Below are 18,207 nucleotides of genomic sequence, written 5' to 3'. Positions count from 1 at the left end.
CCTACCTCACTCCCGAAATTCCCTTTCCAGGACTTCATCTCTCTTTCTGCTTGTGTCATTAGTACCAATATGGACGCAACTCTGGCTGCTCACCATCTCCCTTCAAAATATATCTCGTGCATGCTCAGAAATATCCTTGACCCTGGCACCAGAGAGGTAAAACAGCATCCTGGAGTCTTGTCTGTGGCCACAGAAATCTGTCTGAGCCCCTGGCTATAGAGTGTCCATCACTACCTCTTGCCTACACTTCAATCCTCCCTGCTTCAGTGACTAACTGCAACATCAACACGCTACAAAAATCAAGACATATGATCTATCAAGCCATATTTCATTTTGGGATCTGATTTGTCCAATGGAATCATCAATAGGGATCAGAATACTGGTGGACCTTATCTGAACTGCTTCCAACTCATCTACGTCCATCCTTAAATAAGGAGATTCAAACTGTTTGCAAAATCCCACCACCCAAGACATTCTTCCATCCCCACCCCTGTCTGCCTTCCAGAGAGACCACTCTCTCCGTGACTCCCATGTCCACTCTCACATTCCCTTCCAACCCCACCACACCTGGCACCTTCCCCTGCAACCGCAGGAAGTGCTACACTTGCCCCCAGACCTCCTCCCTCACCCCCATCCCAGGCCCCAAGATGACTTTGTATATCAAGCAGATGTTCACCTGCACATCTGCCAATGTAGCATACTGTATCCACTGTACCCGGTGTGGCTTCCTCTACATTGAGGAAACCAAGCGGAGGCTTGGGGACCGCTTTGCAGAACACCTCCGCTCGGGTCGCAATAAACAACTGCACCTCCCAGTCGCGAACCATTTCAACTCCCCCTCCCACTCCTTAGACGACATGTCCATCATGGGCCTCCTGCAGTGCCACAATGATGCCACCCAAAGGTTGCAGGAACAGCAGCTCATATTCTGCTTGGGAACCCTGCAGCCCAATGGTATCAATGTGGACTTCACAAGCTTTAAAATCTCCCCCTCCCCCACTGCATCCCCAAACCAGCCCAGCTCGTCCCCTCCCCCCACTGCATCCCAAAAGCAGCCTAGCTCGTCCCCGCCTCCCTAAACTGTTCTTTCTCTCACCTATCTCCTCCTCCCACCTCAAACCACACCTCCATTTCCCACCTACTAACCTCATCCCGCCTCCTTGGCCTGTCCGTTATCCCTGAATTGACCTATCCCCTCCCTACCTCCCCACCTATACTCTCCTCTTCACCTATCTTCTCCTCTATCCGTCTTCATTCCAACTCCCCCTCTCTCCCTATTTATTTCAGAACCCTCTCCCCATCCCCCTCTCTGATGAAGGGTCTAGGCCCGAAACATCAGCTTTTGTGCTCCTGAGATGCTGCTTGGCCTGCTGTGTTCATCCAGCTCCACACTTTGTTATCTTGGATTCTCCAGCATCTGCAGTTCCCATTATATCAAATGATAACATTCTGTTGGCTTTCCCAATTCCTTGCTGTACCTGAATATTGCTTAGATTTTTGCAATTCATGCATTAGGGCACCCACATCCTTCTGTACCTCAGAGCTTTCAGCAGCTTCTCACCATTTAGAAAATATGCTTATTTTTTGTTTCTTCCTACAAAATTAGTACAATGATTAAATGTAGGGTTAAAAGCAGTTTCCAGCCACAATGATGATCAGGAAAGGTTGTGTCATTTGACTTCTGCTTTTTGGATGAAGCAATGCTACAGAAACCATGTGATTCATTTGAAATACAGAGAGGAAGTACGAACACCCGAAGACCCTCAACAAGGACCACACGGAATTTAGAAGGACAGCTTCTGCTGGGAATGAAATTTTGAAAAGGAAATTATCAAGTTCTATTAGTTCACATACAGAACCAGCAGATGTTTCAACACTGTTTCCCGAATGGATTTCTGCTGATGTACAATTAATAGGTAAATTGAACATGGAATGAAAGCAGAAAATGCTGGAAATGCATGGCAGATCTTTGGCCTGAGACAGGGTTAAGATTTCAGGTTTGACTTATACAGAGGAAATGTGGATGATTAACAATTGTTATTTCAATGGTGTTTAAATCTTTGGACAGACTTGATGGAAGCAACAGAAAGATGCTTGCAGGTACGTAGATGTTAATATTTAGTATTACTTCTGTTTAATTGGGACTATTATTTAACAGAACCATATTAGAATATTGTTATAATATTGTTAGAATCTTCTCCTTCATGTCGTTCTCAATTAAAATCATTATAGACATAGCATGTATTCTTTACTTGTCAAAAATGGCCTAAAATAAGCAGTGTACAGATATTTTTAGGCTTTATGTATGTATTTTTGATATTTATCCTTTGACCAACATTGATGCAGAGAGTCCTTGTTTTCTTGTTTATTTCAGCTCTTCCTTTCACCCTGATCTAAAACTAAGTGGCATGTCATCCGGATAAGATAGTGCCAGGGGAGAATAGTTTGCAAAGCACCCACAGATTGTCCTTCCAACTGTATTTATATCTGAGACCTGGAACTTAGTTACACCCCACAAACAGTGACACTTGCTTCTGGGGTTTTAACCCCTTGTACTGAATATGAACCATGGTGATGGTGAGAAATCATGCAACCATTGTTGTAAAATCCCATCTGGCTCATTTGTGCCATTTACAGAAGGAAATCTGCTGTCTTACTTGGCCTAGTCTACATATGACTACAGACCCACAACAATGTGTTTGACTTGTAATTCTTCTCTTAAATGACCTAAGGAACGAAGCAGATCAAGGACAGCTGGGGATGTTCAACCAAATGCTGATCTTGCCAATGACACCAACATCTCATACAAGAACAAAAAAAAGTTCCAAAATGAGGATCTGAAACACTGCAGCATTGGAAGATGAATGAAGAGAAAACCACTTAACCCTTTAGGCATGTTCCACTGCCAGTGACATTAGATTAGATTAGATTAGATTCCTTATAGTGTGGAAACAGGCCCTTCGGCCCAACAAGTCCACACCACCCCTTGCAGCATCCCACCCAGACCTGTTCCCCTATAACCCACACACCCCTGAACACTACGGGCAATTTAGCATAGCCAATCCACCTAGCCTGTACATTTTCGGACTGTGGGAGGAAACCGGAGCACCCGGAGGAAACCCATGCAGACACAGGGAGAATCTGCAAACTCCACACAGACAGTCACCCGAGGCTAGAATCGAACCCAGGTTCCTGGCACTGAGAGGCTGCAGTGCTAACCACTGAGCCACCGTGCCGCCCAATAGTTGATCTATGATTCAACACTGAGCTTGATTTTAAAACAAAAAAAAAGGAAACATAAAAAGAATTTCTCAGGTATGCCCTCATGTTGAGGAAGACATTTTACAGTCAATAAAATTAAGCACAATTTCTCTTCCAATTTTGGAAACATAACATCCAGTGAGTGTACAGCAAGCTCCCACAAGCAGCAACGTAGTAAAAACCTAACAATCTGTTTTTGGGTTATCCATTGAGGACTAATAAACAGAGGGTAACTTCTCTGCTGTTCTTCAAAGGGGTAACATGGGAATCTTCTATGTTCACCTGTGACGGTATACTACTATTTTTCTGAAGAAGTGTCTCGGTCCGAAACATCAGACTACCTGCTCCTCTGATGTTGCTTGGCTTGCTGTGTTTGTCTAGCTCTACACCTTGTTATCAAAGTATAAGTGCTCTTGGCTTTATTAATAGGGGCATACATTACAAGAGCTGGAAGTTGAATTTTACTTTGTATAAAAAGCACTGGACACCTCATTATAGGAAGGAAATGAATGCATCAGAGAAAATGCAGAAGAGGTTGGTAAGAATGGTTCAATGGTAAGTTAGGAATTTCACTTATAAGGACAGATTGCAGAAGTCACAACAGTTCTCTTTGGACAGAAGAAGACTGAGAGGTGATTTGATAGGGGTTTTCAAAATCATGAATGGCCTGGATAGAGTGGCTGGGAAGAAGCAGTTCCTGCATTAGGAAGGAATTTACACATGGACACAGGGGAAGTGAATGAGGTCCTTAATGAGTACCTCACATCGGTATTCACCAAAGTGAGGGACATGGATAATGGTAAGATTAAGAAAAAGTATGTTGATGTTCTAGGCCATGTTGATGTTAAGAAGGTGGAGGTTTTGAGTGTCTTCAAAAGCAAGTTCGAGGAGTCCCCGGGGCCTGATGGGATCTATCCCAGGATACTGAAGGAGGCAAGGGAGGAGATTTCTGTGGCTTTGACAAAGATCTTCATGTTCTCTATAGCTACAGACAGGATCCCAGAAAACTGGTGATTAGCCAATGTCAAATAAAAACAGAAGTTGCTGGAAAAGCTTAGCAGGTCTGGCAGCATCTGTGAAGAGAAAACAGAATTAACATTTTGTGCCCAGTTACCCCTGTTCAGAACTGATGGTAGCTAGGAAAATGTCAGTTTACATGCAGAACATAGGGTGGGGAGAGGGCATGAGGACTAAAAGGTAGGTGGGGATAGACCCCAAAGAGAGAGAAGAACAGTTGTACAGACAAAGGAGTGGTTAAACAATCTGGCTACGTGAGCGTTAATGGCTAACAATAGGTAATGTATAATGGTAGCTTGTATGATAACAAGGCCTGGTGCGTAGGGTTGGGGGCTAGGCCTTGGGGAGTTGGGCCCTAAAATTATTGAATTCGATATTGAGCCCAGGGAGCTGCAGGGTCCTCAAGTGTAAAATGAAGTGTTGTTCTTCCAGCTTGCACTGAGCTTTGCTGGAGCACTGCAGCAAGCCTGAGATAGAGAGGTTGGCCAGGGGACGGGTGATGTGTTAAAGTGGCAGGCAACTGGAAGCTTAGGGTCATTTGTACAGGCAGAATGTAGGTGTTCTGCGAAATGGTCACCCAGTATATGCTTCATTTTCCTAATGTTGAGACCATATTGTGAGCAACGAATGCAGTAAACTAGATTATGTGAAGTGCAGGTGAAAAGCCAGGGTTGTTGGGCAATAGGGATAAGCCAGAAAGCTATAGGTTGGTGAGCCTTACAGCAGGGAAATTATTGGAGAAGATTCTTCAAGACAGGATCACTCACTTTTAAGAAGAATGGACTTTATTAAAGAATTTGTCAAGTTAGTTTCATTCATAGATCATAGAATCCCTACAGTGTGAAAACAGGCCCTTCGGCCCAAAAAATCCACACTGACCCTTGGAGCATCCCACCCAGACCCATTATCCAATAACCCATCTAATCTACACATCCCTGAACATTGCAGACAATTTAGCATGGCCAATCCACCTAATCTGCCTGTCTTTGGACTGTGCGAGGAAACCAGAGCAAACCTACACAGACACTGGGTGAATGTGCAATCTCCACACAGAGATTTGCCCGAGGATCTCCTCTCACTCCTTGGGCATCATGTCCATCCTGGGTCTCCTCCAGTGTCACAATGATGCCATCTGGAAACTGGAGGAGTAGTGCCTCACATTCTGTCTTGGGAGCCTACAACCCAATGGTTTCATTGAACCTGGGTCCCCAGCGCTATGAGGCAGCAGTGCAAACCACTGAGCCACCATGCTGCTTAATTTAAAAGATTAGGTCACATGGAATCCATGGTGAGTTGTCAAGTTGGATGCCAAATTGGTTTGGTCACAGAGGGAAGTTATGGAGGGATGCCTTTCGGACTCGAGGTCTGTGACCAGTGGTGTTCCACAAGGATCCATGCTAGGACCTCTGTTGTTTCTTATATATATAAATTATCTGGATAAAAATGTGAGTGGTTTGATTTTAGTAAGTTTGCAGATGACTCAGAAGTTGATGGAGTTTTGGATAGTGAGGAAGGTTATCAAAGGATGCAGCAAGACATACCAGCTGGAAAGTTGGGTGGAGGAATGGCAAATGGAATTTAATCAGGACAAGAGTGAGGTGATGTATTTTGGGAAGCCAAATGCAAGCAGAAGGATGTAGTAAATGGTAGGATCCTTATGAGCATTGATATACACAGGGGTCTTGGGGTCTATAACTAGACCACAGGTCCCTAAAAGTGGCATTGCAAGTAGTTAAGGTGCTATAGGCCTATGGCATGCTTACCTTCATAGAACACAGAACATAGAACATAGAACAATGCAGCGCAGAACAGGCCCTTCGGCCCTCGATGTTGCGCCGACCTGTGAACTAATCTAAGCCCCTCCCCCTACACTATCCCATCATTATCCATATGCTTATCCAAGGATTTCAATATTCATTTGTCAGGGAATTCAGTACAAAAGTTGACAAGTCATGTTGCAGCTGTGTAAAACTATAGTTAGGCCACATTTGGGTACTGTGTGCAGTTCTGATCACCACACTATAAGAAGGACATGGGGCTTTAGAGAGGTTGAAAAACAGACTTATCTGGATGAGATAGTAAGAACTGCTGATGCAGGAGTTTGAGATAACAGTGTAGAGCTGGAGGAACACACCAGGCCAGGGAACATCAGAGGAGCAGGAAAGTTGACGTCTCGGGTCAGGACTCTTCTTCAGAAATGAGGGAGGGGAAGGGTGCTCTGATATAAATAGAGGGGTGTGTTAGGCTGGGGAAGGTAGACGGGATGGTGATAGGTGAGTGCAGGGGATTGGTCAGTGAGGTGGAAGGAGTGGATAGGTGGGAGAGAAGATGGATAGGTCAGGGAGGCGGGGATGAGAAGGGTCTGGTCTTGGGACGAGGCTGAGGTTGAGGAGATTTTGAAGCTAGTAAAGTCTACATTGAAACCTTTGGGTTGTGGGCTCCCAAGGTGGAATATGAGGTGCTGCTCCTCCAGTTTCCGTGTGGCATCATTGTGACACTGGAGGATGCCCAGGATGGACATGAAGTTCAAGGAGCAGGAAGAGGAGTTGAAGTGGTTCACGACTGGAAGGTGTTGTCGTTTGTCGTGAACCGAGTGTAGCTGTTCTACAAAGTGGCGTCCAAATGTCCGCTTGGTCTCACCGATGTAGAGGAGGCCACATCGGGAACAGCGGATACAATAGATAACATTAGCAGATCGCAGGTGAACATCTGCCTGATGTGGAAGTAATTTTTGGGGCCTGGGATGGAGGTGAGGGGTAGGAGTAGCACCCGCAGGCAGTTGCAGGTAAAGGTGCCAATGGGGAGTGTGGAGCAGATGAGGAAGTTACAGAGACAACAGTCCCTCCAGAAGGCAGATAAGGGTGATGAGGAAAATATATCCTTCATCGTGGATTCAATTTGTAGGTGGTGGAATTGGCAGAGAATGGTGCATTGAATACGGAGGTTAATGGGGTGATATGTGAGGACAAGGGAGATTCTGTCTTTGTTTTTATTGCGGGGAGGGAATGGGAGGGCAGAGGCATGGTTGAGGGTGTTTTCAACCAGGGAGAGGGGGCGCTGCGGAGACAGAGTTGCGGTCCTTGGAACACAAGGACATCTGGAATGAAACGCCTCATCTTGGGAGCAGATACGGTGGAGGCTGAGGATTTGGGGGTAGGGGATCACATTCTTGCAGGAAGGTGGGTGAGAAGAGATGTAGTCTCGATAGCTGTGGGAGTTGGTGGGCTTGAAATAGATATCAGTTTCAAGGTGGTCACCAAAGATGGAAACAGAGATGTCTAGGATGGAGCGTCAGGTATCAGAGATGGTCCAGGTGAACTTGAGGTTGGGGTGGAAGGTGTTAGTAAAGTTGATGAACTGTTTGAGCTCCTCGTGGGAGCATGAGGCGGCGCTGATACAGTCATTGATGTACTGGAGGGAGAGGTGGGGGATAGTGCCAGTGTAGCTGCGGAAGAAGGACTATTCCACATATTCTACAAAGAGGTAAGCATAGCTTGGGGCCATACGGGTTTCCAGGGCCACTCCATTAGTCTGGAGGAAGTAGGCGGAGTTGAAGGAAAAGTTTTTAAGGCAAAGGACGAGTTCGGTTAAGTGGATAAGGGTGTCGGTGCGGGCGGGGAGCGGTGGTGGGTCTGAGGGAGAGGAAGAAGCAGAGGGCTTGTAGGCCATCTGCATGGGGATGCAAGTATACAGGGATTGGACGCCAATAGTGAAGATGGGTGCTGGGGGACAGAGAATTAGAAGCCCTGGAGGAGGCAAAATGTGTGTGTGGTGTCCCGGACGTAGGTGGGGAGTTTCTGGACGGGGGGACAAAATAGAGTCGAGATAAGTGGAGTTAAGTTCATTGGAGCAGACAGAGGCAATGGGTTGGACATTTATCCAGCTGCGAGAAGTGCTTTACTATTTGCTTAAAATGCCCACAAAGGCAAACCGAGCCATCAGACATCAGAATTTTAATGACTGGTACTGTCCATTCTGCAAACTTTACTCATTTGATGATTCCTTCACAATCCAGCCTCTTGATTTCTTCAGAGAAAGCAGGAACTGCAAATGCTGGAGAATCTGAGGTAACAAGGTGTAGAGCTGGATGTCTCCTTTGATAGTCCTTCGAACTTGTTTAAAAAGTCTGGCTATCTAATTAAGACTACACTCAGGGGGCCATTTTCGAATTGAGAAATGTTGAGTCAATCAAGGTGAATCTTTCTCAACTAATTCCACCCATCAAGCTTGGCCCTAAGCCTTTTAGCACAATCGGTGGCAACTGCAACAACTGCTTCTCCTAGGAGACTAGAATAAAAGTTGTCCTCTTGAACTATAACTGTTTCCCTGTATACATTGTTTGGCTACAGTCTTGCACAAAGGTAAGGGTTGGAACCTTTGTTAAAAACTGGTTCTGCAAAAACTGATGCAGCTACGCTGGTATCAACTTCCATTAAAATTGGGTGACCATTTAATCAGACATTTATTTTGTTTGGGCTTGGATGTTGCTCAGCAATGTAACTGTTCCAAACCACCTGTAGGGGGACTTTCCATAGTGTGCACTTTCCTGTATGCTGATTAATGAGTTCTCTTACTCAAAGAGCTCCTTTGCTGTCTCGAGTCTGCATACCAGCAGCAACTAAAATGGCTTGCCAGCCTGGACCCTGAAGCTATTTGGACAATGCTTAGCTTTGTTTTGCAGTTTTGCTGTGGGCTGACCTTGGGTATCTTTGCTCAGGGTATGTTCTGCATGAGGACACCCTGAAGCTCACATGCTCTATTTGCCGCATTTTCTAATCATAAAGCCAGTTATAGTGCCTGTTTGATGTCCAGTTGTGCTTTTGCATCATTAATCCCATATACCAAATGTTCTCTCAGTTTCTCATTCAGATGTCTCTGCCAGTCTTATCAACCTCTTTAAAAATCACAATGCAGATTCCCCTCATTCTCCAGCTGCTGATAACATGATAAACTGATAATATCTCCGAATTATAGATTCGGGGTTGTAATATTCTGAAATTAATACCACAACTCTTGAATGGTTTTAGTACCTGGTGCCTCAGGGAATGTTAGGCTCCTGATAACAAAATAATGCAGCGGGTCTGCAAACAGTCAGGAGAAAGATGTGTTGCTTTTCATCTGCCCTAGTGTCATTGACCCAGAAACATTTTTTCCACCTACTAGGGCCAATCTTCAGCAACAGGATCAAATGAGTCAAGCTTCCCAAATAAAGGCCAGAAATGCTTATCCCAACTCCAAGATGGCTGCTGAAAATGAATGTTCTTCAGGAGTCTATCCTTCAGGGATTTTCTCTTGTCATGAGTTTCATACCTGAAAATTATCAACATCTCCTTTCTCTTTGCACTGCTTGAGCAAGAGGATATACTACTTTCCAAGGGTGCCCTTTACTGTAGGTAAAAATAATGGTTAGGTAATTAAAAAGAAAAGGAAGTATCCAGTTGTTACATGTTGAGCAATTATCGAGAAATAAGATCTTGTTAGGCAACGCACAAAATGGCTGAGTATTATTAGTTTAAGTGACTCATCTTAGTGTTTGAAAGAATATTTTCAGTCTAAGTTGAAATCCAGCTTTGGAGTTATGTGGAGTGAAACACTCTGTTGATCCAGGTATCTTGTTTCCCAGATAAATACAATCCTATACTCAATAAAATGTCAAATACTCCACTAATTAGTACAAACGGGATCTAAGTAATTTGCCTCATTGAAAAGTAGTAGGTCATGAATTTTCTGATGAAATGGTAGTGTCCCTCACTCTGGGATAGAAGATCTGAATTCAAGTCAAATTCAAATTCAATTGATGATAGAATAAGGTAGCTGTGGAGGTTCGATAGACCTTAGGTTTAGGGTAAAAGTTCAGCACAACATCATGTGCCGAAGGGCCTGTATTGTGGTGAACTGTTCTATGTTCTATGTTCTAAGCCGCACTAGCTGCGATGGTGTGTCATAACATAGCCAAACAGGTTGAAGTAAAAATAGAGGAGGTAGTCACTCAGAGTACATTGCAAAATAGTTGCTTCCCCCACACCAAATTCATAACCCATGTGGAATCAGTTGAAAGAGCAACAGCAAGCTATCCCTAAGTAAAATATTATGAACACTGGATATCAAATTGAAACTGAGAAGCTAGAAATAGAAATCAGGTCAGACAGCATCTGTGGGGGGCTAATGCTTCAAGTCACTGACCTGTGATCAAAATACCAAGCTTGTCATGTCCACACTGGGAACCCAGACTGGAAATTGTTCACCAGTCTTACAAATGTTGGATGTCAAATCAAGGTAGAAAGCTGTAACATGGAGAAAGGAAAACTATGGTTCAGGTCCCAGCAGCAGCAAATTTTCAATATACATACAGGGTAAGCTCATAATTGTGAAGGAATTATTTCATGTAAGGATGTAAATAAAAGTGCTGTAAGGAAATATTTTCATTTTACAGAAACGTCAATCAAAAAGGAAAAGCATCTGGGTTGTTGGCATTTGCTGCTGTTCGGATTGAGGATCACCCCCAGCAATTCTTCTAGCTTCTGCTCATCAACAGCTGTCCTATAATCTGTTTCTTTTTTCCTTTCTTAGAAAGAGACAAATACACATACAGACATTTACAGACAGACAGAGAGAGGGAGAGAGAGAATAAAACGCAGACATGGAGAGAGGGGGAGAGAGAAACACAAATAGGCACACATTTACAGGCAGAATGTGAGAGATACACAAATAAATATCTAAACATTATAATTTCAAAGACTGAAAGAGAGAAGCAAAATTGTGAGAGACGCACAGATTTAACAGTTTAACACAGTGTGTGAAAGAGCAAGACAGAAAGAGAGGCACACAGACACATTAACTCATTTATTTACATGTGCACATTGCGCTCAACTGTTAGTTTCTATTGCATCTGAACTTGCAGATTTCTGCCTTGCTTCTTGGACCAAAGCAAATGGAACACGGTAAGTGTACAGTACTAATCAGAACAAATTGGTATCTCACTACAAATTATGTTGCTTCTTTAATCAAATCATAATTAAGTCATGCAAAACTATAATTTTAAGGAACTGTCACTGTTCATAAACAAATTGACAAATGGCATGAAGAGACAAGAACAGGATAAGGCCATTCAGTCACTTGAATCTTTTCCAAAGGAACAAAAAGAGCTCATTAAACCTTTTATAAAGAAACTGGAAGAGATTATTCAGTCCAATTCAATCAAATCATGACTGACCTATTCCTCACCTCCATTTATCTAGCTTTGTTTCATACTTTACTGCCTTGCCTAACAAAAATCTTTCAGTCTGAACCTTGAAAGCTCTAATTATCGCATAGATTTTTACAGAAGTAATTATCAGACATCCATTCTGCATTTTAAGAAAATACTTTCTTTCTATTCTCCCTCAAATAACCTGTCTCTAATTTAAAAATAATACTGCCTAGTTCTTGATTTCCCCGACAAAAGGAGATATTCTTGTATATCTGCCATATCGAATCATTCAATATTTTAGACAGTTCGCATCTGATCACCACTCAGGTTACTGCATACAAGAAAATACTAGGTAACATCATTTTGGAATCAAGCCTCCTTGAGATAAAGGACAAAATTCCATCAATCTTAGTGATCGCTTTTTTGTATTTAGTTTTGTATGATTCGATACAGTACTTGGATTCCCAAGGCGGATTTTGTTCCTCTAACTCTTAATTTTCCACTGGTCAGAAATAGTTTTGATTTCCTTAACTCCAATTAAATGCCAACATGTTCACAAACTCACTTAACCCGTATGTTCCTTTGCCATGATAGACACTCCATTTATAAGAGAGGGATAAAACAAACATGACTAACAAAGGAAGTTAAAGAGCGCATTGAGTTGAAAGAATAAGCATAAAAGGAGGCAAAAATTCATGTTAGCCAAGAAGACTGGGATAAATTCAGAATCCCACGATGTTGTGCTGAATTTTTACCCTAAACCTAATGTCTATCGAACCTCCACCGCTACCTTATTCTGTCATCAACTGAATCCAAAGGAGGACTAAAAAGCCTAAAGAGAGAAAATAAACTACGAGGGCAAACTAGCAATGAATATTAAAACCGACAATTAGAAATTCTTTAAATATTTTAAAAAGGGAGGCTAAAGTGAATGTCGGCCTTTTAGTAAATGAATCTAGGAAGACAGTTATGTGCAACAAGCAATGCAGATATTCTTTAGTCTTTACAGAGGAAGATACTTAAAATATCGTGCTAATATTAAAGAATACAGGGGAAGAATTAAAACCATAACTAGATAAGTAGCTTTGGACAAACTAATGGGACTAAAGGCAGATATCTCCCCCGGCCCTGATGGTTTGCATCCTAGGATCCAAAAAGAAGTAGCTACAGAAATAGTGGCTGCACTGGTTATAATTTTCTAAAACTTGCTGGATTTTGAGAAGTACCAGAGGATTGGAAAACTGACAATGTGACACCCCTATTCAAAAAGGGAGTGATGCAAAAAAACAGGTAACTATAGGCCAATCAGCCAAACATCTATTGTTGGGAAAGTATGGGAATCAATTATTAAAGCAAGTAATAACAGAACATTTGGAAAATCACAACCTAATCAAGCAGAGAGGGATGCAAGCAGTTTACAGAGAGATAATTAATACTGAATTGCCTCCAATGAAATGATATCTTTCCTAAAATAAGTAAAGCTGCTGACAGTACTCCAGGAGTTGTCTCACCAGTACTTCATTAATCATAGAATCCCTACAGTGTGGAAACAGACCCTTCAGCCCAACAAGTCCACACCAACCCTTGCAGCATCCCACCCAGACCCTTTCCTGTAGAACCCGTTTAATCCCTGAAAACTACAGACAACTTAGCATGGACAATCCAACTAACCTGCACATTTTTGGACTGAGGGAGGAAACCCATGCTGACAAGGGGAGAATGTGCAAACTGCACACAGACAGGTGCCTGAGGGTGAAATTGAACCCAGGTCTCTCGTGCTGTGAAGCAGCAGTGCTAACCACTGGATCACCATACTGCCCCAAATCACAAGCCTACAATGGCCGGGAATCGAACCCAGGTCAACTGCTTGGAAGGCAGCTACGCTCACCACTATACCAATATCATTGTAGAATCACAGTAAGATTTCCTTACTCTTATACTTAAACTCCTGTGAAATAAGGGCCAACATTCCATTAGCCTTCCTGATTACCTGTTACACCTTCGTGCAAACTTTCTGCATTTTGCGCAAAAATATCCCCAAGTCTCTTTCTTTTGCAGCTTCTGTCTATTTAAATTTTACCTATTCATTTGTTCTCTCCTCCAACATTCCCACATTGTATTTGCCACGTTATTGCTTACTCACATAACCTATCAACAGCTCTCTGTAAACTGTTCATATTCCGCTCGCAACATGCCTTTCCACGTATTATTGTGTGCATATTTGGCTACAGCACATTTACTTCCTTCCTCCAAGTTATGAACATATATTGTATAAGTTATGGTCCCAACACTGATCCCCGTGGCATTCTAATTGTCATGGGTCGCCAGCCTGAAAAAGAACCCCTTACCCCCACTTGTTGTTTTCTGGCATTGAGCTAATTCTCTATCCTTGCAAATTCAATACCTTCAACACTGTGCTCTTACCTTATGATTTAATCTTTTGAGAGGTATCTTGTCAAACACCTTCTGAAAGTCCAAGTATGGTACTGTACGGTTTCCTTCTATCCACACTTGCAGGTCTAACTTGCAGGTGGTCAACATGAAATAGTCCAACTTCTAAAGCAACATTCATGGGGTAGGGTTTTAACCTGCATGGTCATGTAAATCAAGTGGCATTAAATTAGTCACCTATTTTGAATGTGTAGCCATTGATCTTGGAGTAACGTTTGTGTCACACAAGTGCCAGGCAATGACAGGAGAGAATCTAACCACAATCTTTTGACATTTAATAGCATTACCATCGCTGAATTCCCCAACACAACTTCTTGGGAATTACCTTAGATGGGAAAATGAACTGGATCAACCATATAAATTGAGGTTGGTTGATTCACCGAGCTGGTTTGTTGTTCTGTAGATGTTTAGTTACTATGTTTGGTAACATCCTCAGTGGAGCCTCTGATGAAGCGTTGGTGTTTTCCCACCCGGTTTTTAAACTCTGGGGTCCGTTGTGATGGATTGTCTCACTTCCAGGTTTCCTCCATAGTGGAATGTATATAGGGTCGAGTTCAATTTGTTTCTTAATAGCGTGCTTTGTGGAGTGCCATGCTTGCAGGAAATCTCGTGCTTGTCGCTGTCTAGCCTGTCCCAGGATCTTGATGTTGTCCCAGTTGAAGTCATGGTTCTCCTTGTCCATGAGGATTGAAATGAGTGAGTATTGGCCATGTCTTTTTGTAACTTTTTGTCACTCCACGAAGCAGGCTCTTAATGAACAGATTGAACTCGACCCTATATACATTCCACTACGGAGGAAACCCGTAAGTGAGGCAATCCATCGCAACGGACCCCAGAATTTAAAAACCAGGTGGGAAAACACACTGACGCTTCATCAGAGGCTGCACTGAGGTTGTTACCAAGCATGGTAATGAAACATCTGTGAAACAACAAACCAGCTCAGCGAGCCAACTGACCTCAACTCACACAACCCGAGCTACAGATCTACTCCAAAACCTCAGTCAACCATATAAATATTGTGGCTACAACATCAAGTCATATTAGGAATACTTTGGCGAGTAACTCACCTTCTTACTCTCCGAAGCCTTTCCACCATCTATAAGATACAAGTCAGAAGTATGATGGAATACTCCCCACTTGCTTGGATGAGTGCTGTTCCAGTGATACTCAAGACCTGGGAAAATTAGCCCACTTGATTAGCATCACATCCACCGACGTTCAGTCTCTTCACCACTGAAACTCAGTACCAGCAATGTGTACCATCTTCACACAGCAGAAATTCACCAAGGCTCCTTAGATAGCACCTCTAAACCCAAACCATGATAATCTAGAAATACAAAGGCAGCAGATAGAAACAGATTGCAGATAGAGCAGGAGTAAGCCATTTGACTTTTCAAGCCTGCTCCATCATTCAACATGATGATGGCAAATCATCCAACTCTATCCCCCCTTTCCTGCTTTTTCCCCTTGATCTTTGATCCCTTTAGCTCGAAGAACTGTATATAATTCGTTCTTGAATGTCTTGGCCTCATATGTTTTCAATGGCAGAGCATTCCACAGGCTCACCACTCTGTAGGTGAAGACATATCTCATCTCAGTCCTAAATGACCTAGATTGTAGCCTTAGATGAATATCCCTGGTTCTGGACATAACCTGGTTTCTATTGAGATCCCTCCTCATTCTTTTAAACTCCATCAAATATGGAACTAATTGATTCAGTGTCTCTTCATAAATTGGCCCTGTCATCCCAGGAATCAGTCTGGTCAACTTCTGTTGCATTCCCTCCATAGCTAGAACATCCTTCCTCAGATAAGGGGGCAAAAACTTCACACAATAGTGCATATGTAGTCTCACCATTACCCTGTAAAATTGCAGCAAGATATGTTCATAATCATAGAATCCCTACAGTGTAGAAGTAGGCCATCTGGCTCATCAAGTGGAGAGGCGATGGCCTATTGGTATTATCGCTGAACTGTTAATCTGAAGACCCAGATAATGTTCCAGGGACCTGGGTTCAAATTCCAACAATGCAGATGGTGGAACTGAATTCAATAAATATCTGGTATTAAGAATCTAATGATGGCCATGAATCCAATGTCGATTCTTGGAAAAATCCATCTGGTTCACTAACGTCCTGTAGGGAAGGAAATTGCCATTCTTATCTGGTTTGGCTACATGTGACTCCAGACCATAGCAATGTGTTTGATTCTTAACCACTGGCTGGGCAATTAGGAATGGGCAATAAATGCTGCCTAGCAAGCAATGTCCTCATCCAGTGAATGAATAAAGGAAAAAGTCAACACAGACCCTTCAAAGAGCACCCTATCCAGGCCTACCTCCCTACTTACCCAGTGACCATGTATTTCTCATGGCTAATCCACTTAGTCTGCACATCACTGGACATTGCGGGAAATTTTGCATGGCCAATCCACCTGACCTGCACATCTTTGGACTGTGGGAGGAAATCGGAGCAACCTGGAGGGAAACCCATGTACCAGAGGGGACAACGTGCAAATTCCTACCAGATTGTCACTCAAGGATGGTATCAAACCTGGGTCTTTGGTACTGTGAGACAGCAGTGCTCAAAGCTGAGGCACCATGCTTGTACTCCTGTCTCTAGGAAGGCTAACATACCATTTGCCTTCTTCACCAGCTGTTGCACTGTACGTTTATTTTCAGTAAGTCTGATTTATTGAATTCTTTATTACTTTCACCTTTGCACATGTGCAGGACAGCTAACTATGTTGCAAAAAATTTGGCTGTTGCTGTTTTTCTGAGAAGCCATTCCGCTCCCCACCCAATAGTATAAAAAATTGCAATTCTTTTTTGCAGGGGGCTCCTACACAGACTACCTTGTCCTCTTCCTCTGCCTGGTGGTCATCCATTCTCTAATTGCCTGTACAGTATTAGTCCTCAAAGTGACCATCTCTTTGTATGTGCTGTAGTTTCAGTCTCATAGATTCTCCATGGTATTCTCAGCTGCTGCTCCAGCTCCAAAATTCAGGCTTTTAGACTTCCAGGAACTACAGTTGCAAACTTTCTGTTTGCACTTCCTGGCCCCAGGCCCTGGAACTGTGCCAACTTTCCACATTAACTTTAGGGCCCATCTTCTCTGGACCATTATACTATATTTTGGGTTATTAGCTTGAAAGGGCTAAAGACCTTACAAATGATAAACAACAATAACATGGTGTAAATTCTCACTAAAACCTATTCATTCCATCACTCATATCCTGAATTATTTTTTGATATCATTTTTCCGCAGAGTGTTTCAGGAAGCACTTCCTATTGGACACATGGGAACAACGCCATTATAAGAGTCCAAGCTCTTTCTCATCCTTGCTTGGAAATAAAACACCTCTCCCTCACTGTTGCTGGGTCAAAATCCTGGAACTCTCTCCTTAATGTTATTGTGGGTCTACTTGCAGCAAACGGACTGCAGTGATTCTGGAAAGCAGCTCACTACAACCTTCTCAAGGTTGGGTAGTATACTGGCTCAGCCAGTGACACCCATACCCTGTGAATGGTTAGAAAATAAGACATACTGGGCAGTGAATGATTGTATCTCAACCTAATACCACTAAAGACCATTTGTTCATGATTTATTGGTGAGTGTATCAGTTATAATTTCAACATTGATGTGAATATTCCTTTTCATTTCAAACAGAGAGCCACAATCCCAGCTCCCCTCTGCATTCTGAATCCCAGGCTCTCATTCGATTTCAGCAAACAGTGCAAACTGGGAGCAGTGCTGTGTGCCCAACATTTCAGAACATCAAAGGCCCAGTAAATGTTACAGTGCAGACAGCCAGCAGCCACAGTGGTAAGTACACTTGTCTACCACATCAAGGATCCATTTTTCAATGTACTGTTCATCTCCTATGGGCTAGCATAAAGCAATTTATAAAACTGTTATATAATATAAATGGAAGACGGCCCTCGTGGTACAGTAGTAGTGCCCCTATCTCTGAGACAGGAGGTCTAATTTCAAGTTCCAGCTGCTCCAGAGGTGTGTGTTAATATCTCTGAACAGGTTGATTTGGAAATAGTCTATATTATGTACATAAGATAGCCACTAAAATGCCACCCAAAATATAGGACAAATATTCCTTCTTTTCCACTTTTCCAGTTCTTACTGATAGATCACAACATTTTCAAGCCTTAAAATGGGTAAGCACTATTGAAGAAATGTGTTTAGATCTGAAAATACACTGCCTGAGAGGGTATTTGAGACACAAAACATCAAACTCTTAAAAAGTATTTGAATGAAGACTCAGATGAAGTGCTTC

The 18,207-nt window shown here is 42.8% G+C and overlaps 1 protein-coding gene across 2 annotated transcripts in view; it reads left to right on the top strand.

The window, feature by feature from the left end:
- Nucleotides 1-1,750: 1,750 nt before the first annotated feature.
- The window catches only part of LOC125447197 (NACHT, LRR and PYD domains-containing protein 3-like), a 110,613-nt gene continuing 94,156 nt past the window's right edge, over nucleotides 1,751-18,207 (top strand). For both annotated transcript variants that reach the window (XM_059640764.1, XM_059640762.1), the window contains exons 1-3: nucleotides 1,751-2,100; nucleotides 10,712-11,219; nucleotides 17,586-17,741. In XM_059640764.1, coding sequence (XP_059496747.1) covers nucleotides 11,210-11,219; nucleotides 17,586-17,741 — 166 coding nt within the window. In that variant the 5' untranslated portion in view covers nucleotides 1,751-2,100; nucleotides 10,712-11,209. The remainder of the gene's footprint in view (nucleotides 2,101-10,711; nucleotides 11,220-17,585; nucleotides 17,742-18,207) is intronic.

The sequence above is a fragment of the Stegostoma tigrinum genome, chromosome 38 (genome assembly GCF_030684315.1).
Source record: "Stegostoma tigrinum isolate sSteTig4 chromosome 38, sSteTig4.hap1, whole genome shotgun sequence".
NCBI classification, from domain to species: Eukaryota; Metazoa; Chordata; class Chondrichthyes; order Orectolobiformes; family Stegostomatidae; genus Stegostoma; species Stegostoma tigrinum.
This window is presented reverse-complemented; position numbering and strand designations above follow the sequence as displayed.